Source organism: Corvus brachyrhynchos, unplaced genomic scaffold (assembly GCF_000691975.1).
Source record: "Corvus brachyrhynchos isolate BGI_N302 unplaced genomic scaffold, ASM69197v1 scaffold281, whole genome shotgun sequence".
NCBI classification, from domain to species: domain Eukaryota; kingdom Metazoa; phylum Chordata; class Aves; order Passeriformes; family Corvidae; genus Corvus; species Corvus brachyrhynchos.
In genome coordinates, this window is record NW_008236509.1 from 268,472 (window position 1) to 290,518 (window position 22,047).

The following is a 22,047-nucleotide window of genomic DNA, read 5'->3' on the forward strand; positions in this document are numbered from 1 at the left end:
AAAACCCAAGAAGCAATAAGCACAAGATGCTCCCCTCACTTTAACATCCACCTAAGAGCAGTAGTGATGTAAAAATCCCCCCAATCTTTGGGAAAAGGGAACAAAAATGTGATTTGAACACCTGAGGGGCATGAAATCCCCAGGAGCTCTCCTGGCGTCTCTTATCCTGAGCCAGAGCCGGCCCACCAACCCGGCTTTGCCGTGATTATAATCCTTAATTTCTGATTTTGCCACCTGCACTATGTTTCATGAAATTTTAAAGCTAATGCTCTGCCAAACTCAAATGGCAGTGGAGCAGATGTTTAAGTGCAGCCAAGGATGAATAAATTATGGGGCTCATGGCTGTATGGTGAAGGAGGGAGAGGGTGGATGGCTCCAAATAGGGAGATAATTGATTTAAATGACATTGTCCGTTGGAGTCACCTGGGATCAGCTCTTTGGGCACAGGCAGAAGAGATGCAGCAATTAGATACTGGTCTGAGGACAGCAGTGACTTGCTTCCCTGCAGACTGGGCTCAGCCTCTTCTTTTTCACTGTTCTGTGGCTTTTCTGCCTCTTTATCCCACCTCAATATCAGGCAGGGAGAGGAAAATGAGGCTGATTTTGCTCTTGGTCCACCTGGAGCAGAAATGAACCTGTTTGTGTTATCCGGGGGCTCTGGGAGGGAAGAGAATATGTTGAGCATTTAAAACACCTTTTAATTTCACAGAGAAAGGCTTAATAATCATTGATTGTTGGACACCAAAGCCAGACCCAGAAGCACCAAACTGCATTTTTTAATCACGAGATGGGTCAGAAATGACGGTGACTCAGGAGCCCACAGGATTTTTGCTCTTCTCTGCTACAGACAACCCTGGTGAACTTGGGCAAGTTACTTAACCCCTTAGCATGGCCCAGTCCTTCTGGTGGGGAAGGTGCTTATCTGGCAGGGGTAAATACATTCCCTTGGCAAACCCATAGCTTCCTTGGAGGCAAGGATTCCCTGGAATCCCAAGATCTTGCTGATCCATGGGACCTCTCTTTCCAAGGGATGCTGTGGCTGGTTCTGCCCTATGCCTTTCCAAGGACCTGAGTTTTGGGGGCTCAGTGCCACCCTTGCCCTTACAAACCACAGCCCAGGGGTGGGACCTGCCTGAAATTGCAGCATTTTTTGCATTTCACCTAAATCAGCTTTTCTGCAACTCAAACCAGCCCTGATGGAGTGTGCTGGCTTTTCAATCATCTGCCTGTCTGTGACTCCTGACACCTTCCTGGCATGATCTCCATGCCAGAGCACAGCCTCCCTCCAGTGCACCCCGACCAGGAAGCTAAGGCAAATCAAGCAAAAAGCAGGAGGCAAAGGATTGCTGCCCCTGCTGAGGAGTGCACTGAGAATGTTCACCTCCGGCTGGGCCCGGGACTGGCAGCAGAGGAAGGGGGACCCAAGGCGCTGCCAGCAGCAGTTTTGGGGTGCTCAGAGGTGCTGAGGTTCTGACCTGTATGGAAAGGACACCGGTCAAAAAGGGCTCGATCCTGCCTATGGCTCCGGGGAGACACTGCCACAGAGAAGATAGAGATGGAGGAGGTTTTCTAAGAACAAAAGGGTGCTGAGGTTCTGACCTGTATGGAAAGGACACCGGTCAAAAAGGGCTCGATCCTGCCTATGGCTCCGGGGAGACACTGCCACAGAGAAGATAGAGATGGAGGAGGGTTTCTAAGAACAAAAGCAGCCTGTGGAAGCTGCAGGAAGACTTCCAGTTTTCCCAAGACAGGCGAGTAAGAGTACAGGAGTATGGGTGCTCCTGCGTGCTGTGACGCAGCTGCCGCTGCGGGAGAGAAACCAGTACCAAGTCCCAGGTGGATACTAGCTACTCCTGTGGGAACAGTGATCCAAACAAAGGGAGCAATGTCCCATCTCAGCAGGGATGTGAGAGCCAGGGCTGCCCCCAGAGCAGGAGATGGTCTCCATAAAGATCCAGGAAAGACCTTACCAGTCTCAAGTTCCGCACATCCTCATGGTCCCACGAGGAAGCTCTGCGGAGCCGTGTTGGAAACGCTGGCTCTTGGGAACACCAGCCCCGGGCAAGAACGTTCAGCACTGATGCGACACCAGCTCCTTGGGGAAGCAGGGCCTGGGGGAGCTGCACAGAGGCTCCCAGTGCTGGAAGCTTATGCTTGGGCATACCCAAGCAGAAGAAATCATCCCTGGGGATTTCCTGAGCGTGTCTGGTCAGCAGGGATGGGGCCAGGCCATCCCCTCTGTGCAGCTCCCTATCCTCATGCCAGCAGGAGCACCTAGGCGCTAAATCACAGTAGAGACCCTGCTGTGCTGCAGAAATAACCATTTGCTTTTCTCCTCTGCATTGGACAAAAAAAAAACTCTTTCCTTTCCTTCAGACCAATGCTGGGCTTGTTATCCCTCCAAAGAAGCTCCAAGCTCTGCAATGAGGCACAGAGAGGACACAGGCTGTGTATTTCCTAATGCCCCTGGCACAGGTTGGCTCACAGGGGGAACATCGATCCAGTACAGCCCCCTTCACCCTGCAGACACCCAGGGCACGTGGATTATTTCCATCCGCCAACAGCTGCAGGAAAACACACTCACTCCTGCCTCTCTTATGGAGGCAGCTGCAGCAGAGGGCTGGAAAATCCCCCTCTGGGCAGTCCCAGCTTTGCCACCAGACAGCCCCACACAGGAGGGGGCTGTGCTTGTGCCAAGCCCCTCAGCTCAGAGAGACACCCTTCAGAAATTCCCTCTTCTCTCTCTGCCCTGCCCCACGTGGGGGATGCTCCATGGATGAGCTGAGCAGGATGATTCAGTGCTCATTGTACAGCCCGAAGAGATCAAGGTGCCTCAGCACATCTGAGTGATCCAAGTGCCACTCTGATCCTCCTGCTGCAGGGCACATCTCTCTGGCTGTCATTGTCCCTACCAGTGGGGGCTGTGAGCAGAAACTGCAGGATCAGAGAATTCCAGAATTATTTAGGTTGGAAAAGATGTCCAAGATCATCCAGTTCAACTGGTGACCAATCCCCACCTTGTCAATCAGACCAGAGCACTGAGTGCCAGGTCCAGTTGTTCCTTGAACACCTACAGGGATGGTGACTCCACCACTTCCATGGGCAGCCCATTACAATGCTGGACAACCCTTTCCACGAAGAAATTCTTCCTGAAATGTATCTTTTCTCCTGCCTGGGGGCAGCAGTAGCCAATGGTAGGATGTCCTGCAGCAGCGCTACTTCAGTTTTGGGTCTGGCGGGGACATCATCTCCTGCCCATTGTGACAGCTCCGCGCTGGAGCGAGCAGGGTGGTTTGGGTAGAGCTTATGCTCTCAACCTCCTCAACCTCTTTAGAGGTTCAGGATCATCCCCTTTCTCCTGGATGCCTTTGGAATGACAGATCCTCAGGCATACCCACACCTCCGGGTCTGCCCGGAGCTCCACGTGCCAAGGGAGAGCCGGCTGCTGTCCCCCCACCGCCAGCTCCCTCCTCCCGCTGGCACTGGGCCGCCTGCCCTTTCCCTTTGGCGAGCACGCTGCTCCAGCCTTTTTTTCCCCATTCAGGCTGACAACTGGGCCTCAGCATCAGCTGCTTGTTGCTCAGCATCAGCCTTTCAGCAAACAGCAGGTGCAAGCGGGGCGACCCTGGGCTGCGCTACAGTAATCCCGCAGCCCCCCCGGGCCTCCCTCGCACAATATTGTCCCCTCGGCTCAAGAATGTTTTTGTCTCCCCTTCACAGTTGTGAATTCTTGTATAGATTGAAAAGAAATCTCTTTCTAATCTTCCTGCGGGGCCGTGGCTGGGAGGAGCGGGTGCCTCGCTGCGAGGGGAGCGTGGCCGGCACAGCTGTGCGGGAGGAGCGGGCAGCTGACAGGCAGGACGCAGCGACAGAGCGGCCAGGACGCAGGGATCGCGTCCTCTCTGCCTGCACCCGTGACAGCGGATACGTGTGGCTCCGTGGGCTCTCACTCCAGCCTGGTAAAGAAACCGACTCATCACCCACATGTGGGAACGCGGAGGTGACACAGCAGCAGGTCCGTGCTCCAGCAGCGGCGTTGAACCGCGGCGATTGCTGCCGGGAGCCCCGGGGAGGCTGAAGCAAGCGGGAATACACAGAGATTTTGAGTAACACTTCGTGTTGGGCTGCAAGAGGGAGGCAGGAGCAAGAGGGACGCTCGTGAACAGGGATGGAGCATCACCGCAGGGCTTGGCTTCGGCACATCTCTGTACAGTGAAACCAGGACGCGATGACACTTTCGTTATGTGTCACCCTGTACTGAAATTGCTCAAAGCCCAGCACGGGAGGGAAACATCATCCTTCCCACAGATTACCAAAGCCTCCCTTCCCCTCATGGACCAGCTCCACAGGCAGGAAACCACATCCTCTGTCCCACATACACACCAGCACACATGCTCCCCACTGCCCTGAAAGTGGGGTGCGGGTTCCTGCCCTCCTCTGGGACAGGCAGCGGGACAGAGCAGGGGACAGAGGGGCTCTCCAGGGAGCTGCTGAGAGGGAGCCAGTGGTCCCACAGCAATGCAGTAGGCTGAGGATCCCATCTGGCAGCCCCAGCAGGACTCAGGACATCTTTTTTGGAGGTAAGCCACCGCACCCAGGTCCCTGTGGAGGATCGGGGAGAGCCACTGCTTTGACTGAGGTGCTGTGCAAACATGAGTTCCTCTCCCACATCCTGCACCTCTCGGTGTGGTTTGACCTCTCTTGACAAGGCAAGATTTGCTTTAACCACAGCCCAGCCCCATGACGGGGCTGTGGCTCCCTGGGCGGATGGGCTGTAAGCCCAGCTGGCCCCACAGACCCTCCACAGTTTTACCTCGCAGATTTTAACACCATGTCCCTGGTGTGTTCATCAAGCAAACAGCTCCCTCACGCTGTGGGCAGCCCCACAAACACAGTCTCTGTTTAACCTCAAGCTGTGTCCAAAACTGGAAGGAGCCATGGTCTACTCTGCCCTGAGAAGCATGAGGCAGAATACCAGAGATGACCCAGCCCATCTTCCCCACTGTATCTTCTACTTCCCTTGAGTTTCTGGATCAAACACTGGCAGTGCCCCAGCTCAGTGTGAGCCCAGCTTTTCTACCACAAGGTGATCGAGTCCAACCTGTGCCTGATCCCCACCTTGTCACCCAACCCAGAGCACTGAATGCCATTGCCTAGTTATTCCTCACCTCCAGGGATGGGGACTGCAGCACCTCCCTGGACAGCCCCTTCCAATGCCTGACCACTCCCTCTGTAAAGAAACTCTTCTTTATATCCCATCTTAACCCCCCCAGTGCAGCTTGAGGCTATGCCGTCTCCTCCTGTCACTAACTGAACCTCATTCCAAATCCCACACAGCTGAAATAAGCTCTCTGTTACCTTGTACTGGGTTTGCATGGCCAGGTTTTGGTAGCCAGGGGACTACAGGGGTGGCTTCTATAAGAAGCTGACAGGAGCTTTTCCCACGTTCAGCAGAGCCCATTCCAGGCAGCTCCAAGATGGATGTGCTGCTGGCCAAGGCTGAGCCAATCAGGAATAGTGGTGACACCTCTGGGATAACATATTTAAGAAGGGAAAAAAATATGGCAGATGGAATTGGGTCCAGAGAAGAGTAGGGTGAGAATATGTGAGAGGAACAGCCCTGCAGACAGTAAGGTCAGTGGAGAGGGAGGGGCAGGAGCTGCCCCTCAATCTTCAATCTGTGGTACAGAGCATAGTGGAGCAGGTTGTCTGTCCCCTTGCAGCGCATGGAGGGCCATGGGTGTGCAGAGATCCACCTGCAGCCCGTGGAGGACCCCACACTGGAGCAGGGAGAGGCCTGAGAGGAGGCTGTGAGCTCATAAGGAGGCCTGTGCAGGGACCTGCAGACCCACGGAGAGAGGAGCCCACACTGGAGCAAGTTTCCTGGTAGCACCTGTGAACCCGTGGGGGATCCACCTTGGAGCAGGCTGTGTCTGAAGGACTGACGCTGTGGAAGAATGACCCACGATGCAGCAGTTTGTGGAGAACTGCTGCCCATGGGATGGACTCACACTGGAGAAGTTCATGGAGAGCTGTCTCCTGTGGGAGGGACCCCACACTGGAGCATGGGAAGGACTCCTCTCCATGAGCAGTAGCAGAAACAACCTGTGATGAACTGACTGTAACCACCACTTCCGTCTCCCTGTGCTGCTGTGGGGGGAGGAGTTAGAGCAGGGAAGGAGGGAAGGGTGGGGGGAAGATGTTTTTAAGGGGTTTTTGCCTCTCTGCAAAAAACAGGTGCTCTGATTTTGTTAGTAATAAATTCAATTAACATCTCTACTTCGAGTCAGTTTTGCCTGACAGTTCTTGGTGAGGGATCTCTCCCAATCCTTATCTCAACCCATGAACTTTTGTTATATTTTCTCTCCCTGTCCAGCTGTGGATGGCAGTGATAGAGAGGCTTTGGTGGGTGCCTGGCACCCAGCCAGGGTCAACCCACTGCATACCTTAATGAGTAACTCCCCCTGCTCTCCATGCCTTCTCTGCTCAGTGGCCAGCCAGCTGCAAACAGGGCAAGGATCTTGAAAAACAGGGAAGATGCAGCACATCCAGCCCTGCCACCAGCCAAAGGCTGTCAGGCCAGGACAATTTCCATCACATATCCACAGCAGACACTGTTCGGATCATACCCAGAGGCATAGCCCCCTGTGTTTTCCCTGTTAGCTCTGCTGCTCTCCAGAGGAGGCCCGAGGCACAGCCTGCATGATCTCTGTAAATGCATTTCTTTTAAATGAGAATCATGGGGAAAAACTGTGGTTGGGAAGAGGGAGAGATAGGCAGGGAAAGCACCACGGTAGCTGTTGCTGCTGCCAGCTTGGATGCGCTTTGGTGGGTACCAGAGCCTGCACCTCCCCTCTGCTAGGACCGCCCCCCAGGAGCACAGGCCACAGCAAAGGCGTATTTTATTAGTATAGTATAAAGATTAACCCCCTTTTCCCCAAAAAAACTCTCCCATCCCTTTCCCAAGGCAGCGAGGATTTATGAATCGCTCCCTGCCCCTGTCCCGAGATTTGTTAGATATTGATTCATTTTACCTTCAACTCCAAGATGCTAATCAGCCTGGAAAGTGAAGGCATTATTTATTATGTCTATTAAAATCAGACCTCTCCAGTGCTGAAGGACAGGTTTAAAAATCTCTAGGTTGCTTCCACCTTAGAAAACCTATTTTTAACAATCTGAATCTCACATCATCCTGTTATGGCTCTGACACTCCCTAGAAAAGTTCCTCTGGCACGAATGGATCGTAAGAGTGATCCAGGAATCATTTCATGGTAAAACATAAAAGTCTGGTCACATAACTAAATTCTTACATCCGTGTACAGCAATGCACTGAGTGTTTCTGGTATGAAGTGCACCTCAAGGTTCACTTCCACAGCATTTTCAGATGCAGCTCAGGGCACCTCTGTCCACCCTCTATCCAGAGATTTAGGCTGAAAATTAAACCCTGGGACACTTCCTGGGTGACAGCCACCCAATGAGGCTGAATAAATATGAAGTTTTGGAGGAGTGCTACCACCAGGACTTTAGAAGCTCTTTCTGGCTCTTTGTGACTTTTATAAACTCTCAGTGACCTACCTGGCAATTCAGGAAAGTGAACTCTCTTCAATCTGTGACATTTTAAAATTCTGTGTTAGTCTACTGTCACCTGGTACAGACAGGTGTCGACTACAACCAAAAAAATACACACAGTCGAAGGTGAGTTTTGTTAAAACTGCTGGGAGCTGCCTATGTGGCAACTGTTTAATTAACTGTTCAATCACATTTCCAGCAGCTCGTTTTGATTTGTGATTCTTATTTAAAGGCTGGCAGGATGCTGTGCGATTTCCTTCAAAAAGCTGGATAAGCCCCAATTTGCTGGATACAAGATTCACTGAGATCACTCACAAACACATTGCTCAGCTGCCCGGAGGTGGAGTGTGAGGACAGGCTTGGCCAAAACAACAACCTTCAGAGGGAACCAAACACCAAAGAAAGTCAGCTCTGTCTGCCTGCTTCATTCACTGATGTCACAACACAGCTCGGACGTGTTAACTGTCCCCAGAGCGATGGATGGTGACAGCTCTGAGGGAATGACTTGGTGGGAGCAGTCAGTCAGTGCAGCAAGGACTCGGGCCTGCACTCAAGTAACTCCAAAAGCAGCCGGAATAGGAAAGGAATTCTGCAAATAGGAAAGGAATTCTGCAAAGAAACACATGGGATTTAAGGAAGTTTTAGGAATCAGCACCTAAAACTCTGCTTGTGCACAGATGATTTTCAGCATTCATGATAGCAACCCCATGATGTGCTTGGTGTCAAGTTCCCACAATGGAAGGTATTAACCTTCCATTGGAAGGTTACAGCAGGAAGTTTCACCTTCCAATGGCAATACGCTAAATTCTAACTGTTTAACGGCACTCAGGGCTTTTTAGAAAGAACAAAGTTGTTCCCTCATTGTCCATTTTTGGTGGGTTTGGATTGACTTTCTGTGTGCAGGAGTGGCTGCACACCCCTTGCCAGCCTGCCTGGTGGAGGGATGAACCTCTGCTTTGCAAATCTGAGAACCAACAGCACATGAACAGCATGAATCAGGGTGATCACAAAAGAGAAAGAACACTTCTCCTTCCATGTACCCTCTGATTAATTTTGTCCAAGCCCAGTCCAGCAGCATCTGCTCCCAGAGCAGGCAGAGGGGATTCCAGAAGTGACGATGCTGGAATGGCAGGCAGGAAGAAGCTCAGTTGTGCATTCCAGCCTCACGGTCAAGGCCTCGTGGTGGTCACGGTGCTGCCTCTGTACTGGTGGCGTTACTTGAAGGTGGCGGTGAAGGCCCTGCCGATGATGAGCCTGCGCACCTCGCTGGTGCCCGCCCCGATCTCATAGAGCTTGGCGTCGCGCAGGAAGCGCCCCATGGGGTAGTCATTGATGTAACCGTTCCCACCTGCCACCCAAAACAAGCCACAGGTCACTCCTTGTCCCCAGTTTCAGGGCTGAGGGTGGGACAGCAGAGGGAAATGCTCTTGCACTGTGCTTGGCTCTGTCCAGCCATCAGTGACTCACCCAGGCACTGGATCCCATCCAGGGCCACCTGTGTCGCACACTCTGCTGAATACAGGATCACTCCGGCACAGTCCTATGGGACAGTCACAATGGCACAGTGAGGAAAGGTGTCACCTGCCCATCTCCAGTCCCTGTGCTGCCCTCACCCTGCCATCACTCTACAGACACCTGCTAAGAACCTTGAACTACTTGATCACAAAGCACAGGGACAGGGAGCTGAAGCAGTGTCCCTGTCACTATAGAACACTCATGGCAGGTCTGTAAAGGCCACATGAAGACAGAAGAAGGAAAAAAAAGTGCACCAGAGAAGCTGGTGTCTCACAAAGGCCCATCAATCCCTCAGGAGACCACTGTGATTTGCTTTGGGATACAGAGCTCTGTGCTCCCACTGTTAAACACTCAACATCCTCCTCTAATAGAGGTGTGGTGACAGGTGGAGGTGACAACACCTCTAACAACTGCTACAGCACTTACAACAGCCAGGACATCTGTCTGGGCTGCCAATAAACATCTACTGATGCAGCTAAATTTCTTGCTTTGTAAAAGGAGGCTTGCTTTTAATTTGTGAGTGAAAAAAGGTACTTTGGGTGTGAAAAAAAGACCCTTTGGGCTGTGAGGACTCTAATTGTACAGAGGCTCCCCCCAGGTGAGGCTCTGGGACTGGAGGAATTGCCCCAGGACACACAGCCCAGGTAGGAGTAGAGCTCACCTTGGCATTGAAGTGGCCCTGGTCACAGGCTTTGGCCACGTTGTAGACGTACTGCCGGCACGCCATGAGCCGCGTGTACATATCTGCCATCTTGCCCTGCATGAGCTGCACAGCCCAAAGACAAGGGACGTTAATTAACACAAGTGAGCGGGACCAACCGTTCCCCAAAATATCTCAGAGAAACTAGACACAGGAGGAGACATGGGCCCAGCAGACATGAGGGAGCTGGAGGTTCTGCTCATTCACAGACCCCTAGATATCAGCCACAGTCCCTCACCCGCCAACAGTGACCTCAGGCTCAGAAGTCTTTCCACCTTCTAACCACATCATAGAATGCCAGGATTTGTTGAGTTGGAAGGGACCTTAAAGTTCATCCAGTTCCATTTCCTTGGCATGCACAGGAACCTTCCATTAGCCCAGGCTGCTCATTATCACATTATGCAGCCTGAGCATAAACACCAGGTGACCTTCTCCATGCAAAGTCCCCGCCAGGACAAAACTCTCAGTCTTCTCAGTTTTAAAGAGAAAAGAGAACAAAAATTCCCAATTCCTTTTCTGCCTTACCTGGAAGTGGCCAATTTTCTGTCCAAATGCTTCTCTGACATGCAGGTATGGAATTGCATGGTCAAGAACAGCTTGCATGAGCCTAAGAAGAGCAGAGGGAAAAGGGAAACTTGAATATATTGATTTAAATATATATATAAAATATATAATTATTATAATATCTATTATATTTTATATGTATATATTATATAAGTATATATATTCTATATATAATATATATATATATAATATATATTATATGTAATGATTTAACTGAAATAATGATTTAATTTTGGAAGAGTAACCCAAGGCAAAAAGGTTCTCATAGCTAAAGTGATATCCTGCTGTCTTCCTACAGCTTCACTCAAACAAGGCTAAGAACAAAATCCAAAGGTCCCACATTTCTCCCTAGTGCTCATTTGGGACATTCTTGACATTTGGGAAGGTCTGACTTTTTAATTCAGGGGACTGAGACTTGAAGAGCTTTCTCACAAACATAGCCAGGACAGCCCGTGCTGCCTCTTATCTCCAGAGCCCCCCAACTCAAGGAGTACCAGCCAATACCATAAAAAAAAGCACAGGTAAGAACAAGGAGGGGAAAAAGTCCTCCTCCTGCTTTGTGGAAATTGGTCTTTCCACATGAGGATTAGCCCAGAGAGATCACTCGGGAGGACTAAAGGACTGTGGGGTGCCAATAATTACTGGGGAGCTTAAGGATTGAATAAATGAAGAACAAACCAGCTTGTGACTCTCTGGATAGTGTGTCTAAGGAATTGGTAACACAAATGAGCTGGTTATTCCCTGAGTAATAATGTAGGGATACACAAGCCAGCAACTGGGGACTGAGGCAGATTTATCATCTCTGGAAATTTTTATATCAAGACCAATCATTTCTCCAAAGCTTGCTCTGGAGGATCAGTGGACACTGGCAGGCAGACTTGCAAACATTCTTTCTGGCATTGCTTCTTCCATCCCTTGCCCCTCACAGGGGGCTCCACAGAGATGCTTTCAATTTGGAAAACCATTGTGTGAGGAGCTGAGAGCTCAAGGATGAGGCAGAGTACACGTGAGTGAGTGGTGGCTGCCGAGAAGGCCCTGAGCACCTCCAGGAGAGTCCAGTCAAGCAGCTGTGCTGGTGCTGGAGTTCTATGCTGGTTTTGACTGGGACACCCAGCAGCCACGGGATCCTTGCACCTTGCTTCCTTCCCACATCTGACCCAGCCTCTCCTCTTCTGCTGCCCCAGTAACCCAGTTCTCCATCCGGGATATATCCTACCAAGAGCTGCATCCCAAGGGATCCCCACCAGGCTTGGCGATCACCAAGCACCCTTCTGGCCCTACAACCTGTAAAAGATGACAAACCCTTACCCCAAGGGGCCCCCAGACAGCACGAGCCTCTCCAGGTCCAATCCACTCATCAGAACGTAGACTCCTTTGCTCAGTGTCCCCAAGACATTTTCAGCTGCAAAGAGAAAAGGAAAAGGGATTTATTTATGTGCAAAACTCAGACAAGCTGCTCTCTGAGGGCCTGTGTTCACTGAGGGGAGGAGCAACCTGGGCTAGCAGAAGGTGTCCCTGCCCAGGGCAGGGGGTGGGACTGGATGAGCTTTAAGGCTCCTTCCAGCCCAAATCGTCCTGGGATTCTATGAAAAATGACTGAATAGCCTGAACAACTTCCTGGAAAAAAATGTTTCAGCTTCCAAAGCCAAAGATCAGGAGGAGCATTAATGGCCAGAGTGCCAAGTGCGTTAACATCCAACACTGCAGGGATGTGCTTCTCCATGTCATCATCCTCTTTCCACAAGAACATGATGTTCCCTGTGGATGACTCCCGGGACATGATGAGAGCGCTGGGGCACTGGCCTTTATGATTTTAGGGTGGAGGGATCCAATACAGTTAGAAATGTCAGATTTCAGCTGAAACTCTTCCACTTCAGCTTTTGAAGGTGTCTATGGGGAGCTGCAAATGTACAATCAGGATTTTTATGATTCTGGATAAGACATCTTCTCCATTTGCTCTAGAAAGGCTGGAATTTTTCTATCAACAAAACTTGCCACTGGAGTAACAAACATTGCTATTACAGAGGCCTCTGCTGTACTAATAGGGGAAAGGATGTCCATTTTCAGGCCCTGGCTCCAAAAGAACTCAGAAATGTTACAAAAGCCTGTTGGAAAGTCTCCAGTAAAAAAACCTTCAGGGCAAAGTAGCTCACCTCCATACAAGGATGGGAGCTCTATTGGAAACAAGTTTCTTGGGAAGCCTCAGAAAGGCTTTGGAGAAGCAGTGGTTAAGAACTAGGTCCATGAGGGTGAAAGAGCAGTGACCTGACAAGGGATGTGCTCCCTCTCTGCAATCCAGCAGATTGCACTTTTCCAGTTCCACCAGCTCCCTTGGAGGCTGCCAGAGAGCAGATAAGCATCTGCAAAGCCCTCAGGGTCACGGGCTGAACATGTGTGTAATTAGTGATCCAATTTATCTGATCAAGAAGACAGGAAGCCACCATGATTTGAACGAAACTCACCAGGGATCTTGCAGTCTTCAAAGATCAATTCACAGGTATTAGACCCTCTCATTCCCAGCTTATCCAGCTTCTGGGCTGTCCTGAAACCCGGCATTCCCTGCAAAGTCAAGACAGTAAAAATACCTTTCATGTCTCAGTTCTGACAGACTGAAGAAAATCATGAGAGATCTGTGAAATTCCCCTGACCACAGGAACATGTGCAGGGTGCAAGGAAGGAGATAAAGTGACCTAGGAACAAGACCAAGTCTAAGTGCAAGTGCAGAGAAAACAAATGGACAGAGAAACATACACATAGGAACCCTGTGCATCCATTTTCTAATGCACATAAAGAGCAAATAAATTATTTGGACAGTTGCCAACACAGGCTCTCCTACAGCAAGGGTTGGAAGCTCAGCCAGTAACTGAACTATTCTAATAATGAAGTTATGTCCATCAGAAGGTTTACTGATCTCAGATTTTATTTTATTAAAGGTTCCTTTCCTGCCTGAAAGGCAGAAAGTAGTTTGTCTTTGAGGAAGAGGCTGGCAGTTATGGAAGGAAAACCAGCTGACTTCCAAATGAGGCAGTTAGGGTGAAGGATTCTGCTTTAAAACCCTGTGGGAATGACTAAACCTACCCTCTCCACGATGAAGGCGGTTATGCCTCGGGAGGCTGGGACAGCATTCATGTCAGTTTTAGCATAGACAATGAGAACATCTGCGTCTGGCCCGTTGGTGATCCAGAATTTGTTCCCATTCAAAACAAAGTAGTCTCCTGGAAGCCAAGAGATGAAATCTGTTAGCTCACGACAGCAACACTGGTATTCTCGCTCCATTTATTCCCTAACAGGCTTCCCAGAATCACTTAGGTTGGAAAAGACCTCCAAGATCGTCGAGTCCAATCTTTGGCCCATCACCACTTTGTGAACCAGACCAGAGCACTGAGTGCCATGTCCAAATGTTCCTTGAACACCTCCAGGGATGGGGCCTCCAGCACCTCCCTGGGCAGCACAGGACAGGCTTTACCTTTCTTATCTGCCTTCAGCTTCATGGACACAACATCAGAGCCAGCATTTGGCTCGCTCATGGCTAAGGCTCCAATGTGCTCCCCGCTGATTAGCTAGAAGAAAAGACAAATATTAGCAAAAGATGAAGACCAGCAGCACTGTTTGTGTTCCCTCTTTAGCCCCCCCGCCTGTTTTCCTGCACTGAACCTCCACAGTCGCTGTTCTCTGCAAGAATGCAAAGAGAGCTCCTGTTCCGGTACAGCCCAAGCAAGGAGCTCCCTTGTGCTGTGCCGAGGGAACAGAACCAAATCCCAGTGGGATGAGAATAGTGACTCAGCTCTGTCTGAGCTAGACAAGCACAGCCCTGCTTGCACAACACATGAGGAAGCTGCCAAGGAACCATGCAGGCAGCCATATGCCTGTCCCCAGCTCCTGCCTGGGCTTTCTGCTGCCCTTTTACACAAACAGGAGCTGGTGAACACAAAAAGCCAATGAGGGGGTGAAAAGGGATGGGAAAGTTCTCTGCAATGTTCTCATAGCCCAGTCCCCACCCTCACCCCACAACACCCTCCTCCTGTACCTGCTCACACCAGGCTCTGGCAGAGCCGTTACTTCTGCTTCACTGTTTTTTCATCCTGCCCTTTTCTCCTTGCCTTTCTTTTTCCTCCCTGTGTACTTTTGTCCATCTTCTTCTCCTTTTGATCTATACTTTTTTTTTAAAAGCAGACTCAATGCTTAAGATGTGTTCAACTAATTCAATCCATCAGTGCATTGCTACAGAAGTCCTCATGAGGTGCTCAAATATAGTTAAGCACTTCTAAGTGCTCTGTCAGGAACCAAAACAAGTCAAGCTGAAGTGACATCTCATTGAAAGGCAGAGAATGAAGCATGAAAATACACCTGAGGAAGGAGGACACTTCAGGGTTACACATTTGCAGGCTGCACAGTGCTTTGAGGAAGTGACACTGTACTTTGCACGTCGTTTACATCAAGTTTTTTGTGCTGATAATTTCACTGATAATCTCAGTAACGGGGTTTCAATGTGCTCATTGTTTTTCCATGCATTGAAAAACTGAAATCTATTTAATGCACTTCTGAGTTACAACATCAATGCCCCAAGTGATGATGATATTTCACATGTAGTTAATTAACAGCCAAACCAAGCATTTGGGCAGTGAGAAATGGAGAATATAAAATAGGAAAGCAGTGACTTTCTTTCAGAGATCTCAAAATGATTTGGGAATTTGGAAGAATATTCTCCAGTGTCACCTCAAAGCCTCCCTTAGTAACACAGCTCTAGAGAGCTGGGCTGTGCTGCCTGCAGACAAGCACCTGGGCATAGGATGAGGTCAATATGGATTAATAGGACAAAAATTGACAAGCTAGAGAAGGGCAAGGTTGGCAAGGTCAGTATTTCCTAAGGTTTGGTCACTGAAATCTGCTGGTGCTTGAGATGCTAACACACTGTGAAAGACATTCATCCTCACAGCCAGAACCCAAATGCCACGTACCTTGGGCAGGTACTTTTGCTTCTGGGCCTCGTTGCCATTGCGCACGAGCTGGTTGATGCACAGGTTGGAGTGGGCCCCGTAACTGAGCCCCACGGATGCTGACGCACGGGAGATCTCCTCCATCACCAGCACGTGGTCCAGGTATCCCAGGGCAGATCCACCATATTCCACTGGGAAGAACGGAAAAAGCTCGTGTTACCCACCACGTGCACAAGATCCTGCAGCTGGGCTCAGTCTCCAATGAGATCCAAGACACTTTGAACGCTTCTGGATTTGACTGTTGCCGTCCCTGAGCTGGGCACTTCTGGCCCCATCCTCTCTGAATTTCAGTTTTCTCATCTTAAAGTCGCAGGGATATTTTGTCTTCAGCATAAACCATACTTGACTCGTATAACATAGTTTATGTGTAGAACATGCACAAGGACACATCTTGAACATGCTACTGACACTGCACAATAACGAGTCCTTCTTATCAACCTTAGTATTATCGCAAAGATTAAATCGCCAAGTTGCAACCTCCTTAAGGTGAGAACAAAGGAACACAGGCAAGGTTTGTAAAATCCACATATGTTTGCCCCTAAACAAGTGAGGAATCCTCAAGCTGCTCAAAAATGTGGCACTAAGGACTCTTCTAAGCCCACAAACGTGCAGGACACCAGAAATTTGATGAGTGGCCAATTGAGAAGGGGAATGATCCATAAATGCAATTCATTAGTGACAAGCATGTAGATTTTAAGAGAGGATGAAGTGAGACAGAGCAGCACTGGGAGCCCAGCTAGGCACATGGAGTTGAGCCTAAAACTAATAGTAAAGATTAAAGTTACACAGTAGAACAGGGAAAAAGAAGGCAGGTAAAAAGAGAAGGCTGAGAAATGTGTAACGGCCTTGAGGAGCCAACAGCCTATGTAAATATATACACATATACCTAAAACCACATTTATATACACACAAATACAGTAACCTCCCAACCTAAAAGTCTTGCTCTCCAGGTAGGAAGCAAGTGGTTGTACTGCTAAGAGAAGCACTACAACAGGACATGAATGCCAAGAAGCAGCTGGGGAGATAAACTGGGAGCACTTACTCGTCATCAATGTGGAGGCTGCAAGCAAGAGCAACAAGGGTAAGAGCAAATCTCTATGTGTGCTCAGAGTGACCAAAAGGCACAGCTCCAAGGGGCTGCTGTTCCAAATTCCTCAATTTAACACCACAGCCACTGGCATCACACATTGTCTTTCCTCTCATGTCCCTCATTTCAACTCCTGCCTTTATCTGCAGGGCCCTTTATCCTCTGAAATCTCCTCTCTCTACCGCGAACCTCAGTTTAGGCGTTTGCTATCAGTATCCTAAAAGATGGGTTTAACAATTTCTCAGGAATGCAAAAACAAGACATTTTTTTATTAACTCCTATTGAATGGCTGGGTTTGGTGCTTTTGCCTCAAGAAAGGCAAGGTAACTGTGAGCAGCACAAATCCAGGATTGCTTTGCACTGCAAGAGGAACAGGAAAATGATCCTGCCAGACACCTCCTCATATAACACAAACCATGGTGTGGTTTTGAACGATGCTGCCATTTCAAAGCTACTCTTTGTATATGACACGCCCATATTATCATTACATGGGAATCACATATTTACATTTCTTCACTTTGCCCTTTATAAAACAAACGGAAAATTACAAACACCACAGTTCTTTTAGTTTTAGGAAGAAAACAAATAGCACTGTTACTCAAAATGTTCCCGTAATAGACTTGATGCACTGGTGCCCAAACATGCCATTGAATTGTGTACACCCTCCTAAGATTCCACACGATCTTCATATCCTAAATCCCAGTCTCCACCTCCTCCAACAAAAGCAATGTCAATAAAGAAACATGCAACTCCACAATCCAAAATTAGGTGAAAAATCCTGGGCATAGGAGGGTTTGAGAGGTAAACCTTTGAGAAAATCAAGAAGGACAGGACTTGTGAGGAGATGGCTTATTTATAGTGTGGGAAACTGCTGTAAGCCTCAGGCACAACATCAAAGAAGAAAGAAGGTAAGAGTGAGGAAAAACAGGAGCAGCAGTAAATGGGGAAGAGGAGAGAGAAAGCAAGCAGAAATGCGGAGTCTTTCAGCACTGAAAGCAAGGCAGAGGCATTTTTCCGATGCATTGCTATTCAGCTGGATTCTGCAGAGCCTTTGCACAGCCACGTCTAGAAAACAGACTTTTCCATGGGGAAAGAAAGGCCCCATCAACTGCTTTTCTCCACTAAGGGCTTCTCCTCATTACCCTGCCTTGGTGCATTCAGCACAACCACACTCATCTGTAACATTCATCACAACACTTTTCACTAACCTGCGCAAGGCTGAGTAAGATTTCCCCTGATTTTTTTGACTGTGGTTGGCTGTGGTCAGCTGTCCGTTCATTATCACAGCATTTCAGGGCATTATTTTAGACCCTTTAACTTCTCCCATTATAGATGGATGTTTGGTCTGGGATACTTTTATCTCTAGCTCTCCTCCTTCAAAACTTGCTTCATATTAGAAAGGCACAATGTATGTTTGAGCTCCATATGTTACATCTGGAGAAACCATTTCTGAGCAGTGCCTTTAAACTGTGAAAGGAACTTTGTCTAACAAGGACAAAGGATTCAAAGTCAGAAGAATAACAACAGTTTGGAAAGAGTTTTTTAAAACACAAAGATAGGACAAAATGGATGTCACATCACAGACAAGGCCGTTGTGAACTGGAAAGTGAGAGTATAAGTGGTCCCTCTTTTGTCTGAGGAATCACCCATCAGAAGGTAAAATGGGAACAGACTTACCAGGGGCTGTGATCCCCAGAACTCCCAGTTCTCCAAGTTTCTTCCAAAAGTCCTATAAATACAGAACAAGCAATCAACCCAAACTGGCAGTCTGGGCATCAGCATAACAAGTTTCCCCAGGAAGCTCACTGGACACATCTGTTTATCTGCGATATAGCACGAGAATGAGGCAAATGCAACGATACCTGTTCCTCCCACAGTGCAGCTCCATCCTTGGAACTGAAAAACCACACAGATTTAAGGACACTAGCTATGCTACACATGGGAGTAGTTTGTGGAATTCAGTGAAAATTCACATGCCTAAATTTAATTCTGGAAGAACACCTCTTAAGATTTAACTCTTTGCCCATTCTAAGGAAAATTTTTGTGAAATAGTATAAAACTATCCACTACGAAAACATGAAGTGGTGCTATGAGCTGGCACTTTAAAACCCTTCCAGTAAATCAGGAGCTGGCAACTAAAGCCAAGGAAGCCTCCTTGGGGGAGATTAAAAAAATGGGAATGTTATAGCCATGACAAAGTGCAGTAGCAAAGGATGCTGTCACCAGGGAAGCCCACACATGTCCTGGTGGGGCCATCTCCCTACTGCTCCCGTCCTCTGCTATGTGATGGACACATAGGTGAGTGCTCCTCATATGGCCTCTGTGTCCAGCAATAATTATCAGGGAATATCTCCAGAGACTTCAAAAAGTATCATACAATAGCTCTGGATGATATCTGGAATGCCAGGCTAAATTTATACACTTCACTTCAAAGCTGCACATACATCCCTGGAAATGTCAACATCAGAACTCTGGGAAATCCTGGCAGATGTTTAGAGCTTTTTGAGTCTTGTAGAGCTTATAAAAACCAATAGTCAGATCTCTCATTTCCATCAATCAAAGCACCCTGTGGCACAGCATTTGTTTGGTTTATTAGAAAGGCAAGTTTCAGCTCAACAGTCAAACTCCACATTTCAGCATTTGCACACAATATTTTCACAGCAAATCTGAGAGGAAATTCATGTCCAAGAAGGGGACTGAGCCAGGAGTATACAAAGCACATGTTGGAGAAGGAGCCTGAACAGAGCCAGGCAGAAATCCCATAAGAATCCAAACGAGACCATTATCAATCTTTATTATTACTATTATCGCTGGGTTCTGCCCCAGCTTGCTGAAAGTTGGTAACAAAAGATAAAACAGGAAATCCAAAAAACCTTTTCTCTGTGGCTTTTAAGTTTGAAAAGTTAATGCACATGTTCCTGTGGTGTGGCCTGGGATTGTCTGGACTAATGCAGAGATCAAAGCCCGGAGAGGCTTTCAGAACCACATATGAAATACTTGCCCGCATGCCTTTGAATTCGTTTTCCTGGTCAATCTGTTGGGCCTTTGGAGCCAAATGCTCTTGGCAGAACTTTGTCATGGTCTGTCTAAGCTGGGAAAAGAGGGGAGGAAAAACACATCCGTTACATCTCAGCAATATATTGTCATCTTCTTCCCCTGGATCTTGCCAACATTCCCTCACCAGGCAACTCCAGCATCCCAAACTCAGAAGCACAAGACCATAAGGAAATCCACGGTTCAGGTTACTGGCTGAAATACCACATAAAAGGGTAACTTTTTTAGTCTTTTAAAAAGGAGCTGATGTACTTTAGTCTCTCTCAGCATTTAACCTTAATCGTACCCTGACATGAGAGAATGTTCCTGAACTCCTGCCTGCACTGGGGCTTCAGGCATGTTTTTGGGCAGTGAACTTTGGAAGCTGATGAACTGAGTTTATAATGTGGTAACCCTATCCAGTAGCTGCTTACAGCACCATTTAATTACAGGCAGATACCTGTAATAAGCAGGGATACTAATTAAAACGTGTTTGTGTGTCAAATTGGAACTACATTATCTACCTTACTACCTCCTACAGTGGGAAAATTTGATAGAGCCAGGAGTGTTCATTGATCCAAGTGTTAAAAAACCCAAAACATTTTTCTAAATTTTAAACTCTGAATACTTACATAAATGTATTCTACAGAACTCTATACACATACTAACAAAATTTATACAATGTCTTAAATGTTTTTAACAGGAAGATTTAAAAACTTGGTCTGGATCTTATGGTAGAGTTTAATAATCCCATTTTTTTTCTTTTTGGTTCTTTATTCCCACATATTAATTCTGGTGAAGGAACAGTTTTAGCGACTGAAACCCTGAGCTGTTAAACCAGAACTGACTGCATTACACTTCAGCAAAGAGTTTAAAATAAATTAGAAGAAGCTTAAAACCATAATAAAAAAAACCCCAACACCTTAATCAATTAGAGATTGAGGATGGACTTGGACAGGTAACTGTGATACCCTAAGCCAGTTTATAACAGTTATATTGCTTTTAAGTCACAGTTTCACTAATACTGAAGATTATTTCTGATCTTGTTTTTTTAGCTATTCCACCGGACAGATAGGAACAATAGGAATATTTTACACCTTCTTTTACACTTGCTGAATATAGAAGTACAAAGAAACATCAGTTCGAGCTGATAAGGCCATAAACATTAACACAAATGTGGCAAGGAATAATTCCGTAGCATGAAAGAAGAACAAGTAAGTTTATTTTGTACATCCATATGCTTGTACCATCAGAATTATCTGGAAAGTGAGGCGTAGCTCCAGTGTTTCACTGGCAGCAGCCTGTGTGGAGCAGCCCTGGGAAGCCACTGCCCTTCACTCCAAGCCCTGGGGCAGAAGGGAATACATCTGGAATGGTCAGCACTTGGCTACTGCTGCACACAGAACACAGCAAAGCTAAGAATCATAGAATCACAGAACATTCCGAGCCAGAAGGTACCCACAAGGACCATCTGTTGGAAATGATGTAACTTTCCTAACCAATTTTTAATTAGCTGTTTAAAATAATTGTAAGTGTGCCCACTTTTAGTCAGCACTATTTAAGTTCCTTTTTCACAGACATTTATGGATACTTTGATCATTAAATCACCGAAACCTTAAGTTTGCTAAACTAATCCTGACAAGCTCCAATAAACAAAGCCTGAAGGAGTTGAAAATTGGACACCTGGGATCTTAAATTTATGGCCCTTCAAAGACATGGTGGAGTAACCAGAAGACACAGAGGAGACTGAAGCCTGGAAAGTTGGAAACTCCCCATTTGAGAAATGATAAAAGGACTAATGAAAGTGGGCCAGACTAGCATGAAGAAGGAGAAATCAATAACTGATAGAGGATAGAATACTAATTAATAAAGAGAATTATGCAACTTAGAACCAATGAACATTCATTTCTTTGTCTGCTAAAAATGTGTAAGTGAAAAAGTTTTGTGTCTTGGGTCGATGTGGAAGCTGGAACTTTTGTCAGAAACACAAACATCTCTTGGTCAAGAATAAAGGAATGCCTTATTCACTAATACTAAAGACAGTGTTAGTCTTATTTTTCCCAGCATTTTCAGAGGTTTTTGGTAACAAGTCCAACTCCCGGCTCTGCACAGGACACCCCAACAATCTCACCTTGTGCCTGAGAGTGTTGTCCAAATGCTCCTTGAGCTCTGGCAGCCATTGCGACCATTCCCTGGGGAGCTGTTCCAGTGTCCGACCACACTCTGGAGGGAAGAGCTTTTTCCCAATACCCAGCCTAAACCTCCCCTAACCCAGTTCTTGCCCTTCCCTGGGTTCCTGTCACTGGTCACCAGAGCAGAGATCAGTGTTGCCCCTGCGTTATCCCTTTAGGAAAAGCCATAAACTACAATGAGTTCTAAGAATTATCCTAAATCTTTAAATGCCCCATTGGGCAGGAGAACAAGCTGCGAGAGCTGCAACGCTTCTTTTGGGACGATGTGACACGACCCCACCGAAGTGTTCCTTTGACGATCACGTTTCTGACGATTACTGCCGATCCAACAGGCCCACCGTGGACGCAGGGGCCGTTCGCTTACGCAGTGCCACGCTCCGTGGCGAAGGC

The 22,047-nt window shown here is 47.8% G+C and overlaps 1 protein-coding gene across 1 annotated transcript; it reads right to left on the bottom strand.

Annotated features, from left to right (window-relative positions):
* Positions 1-7,048: 7,048 nt before the first annotated feature.
* Positions 7,049-21,710, bottom strand: IVD (isovaleryl-CoA dehydrogenase). Its single transcript, XM_017726291.1, has 12 exons — positions 21,597-21,710; positions 19,434-19,523; positions 18,110-18,161; positions 15,307-15,476; positions 13,815-13,908; positions 13,427-13,563; positions 12,811-12,907; positions 11,657-11,750; positions 10,310-10,391; positions 9,746-9,850; positions 9,037-9,109; positions 7,049-8,917 (listed from the first exon to the last, which is right to left on the bottom strand). Exons 2-12 carry the CDS (start codon positions 19,509-19,511, stop codon positions 8,784-8,786), a joined length of 1,116 nt encoding a protein of 371 aa, XP_017581780.1. The 5' UTR covers positions 19,512-19,523; positions 21,597-21,710; the 3' UTR covers positions 7,049-8,783.
* Positions 21,711-22,047: the final 337 nt, after the last annotated feature.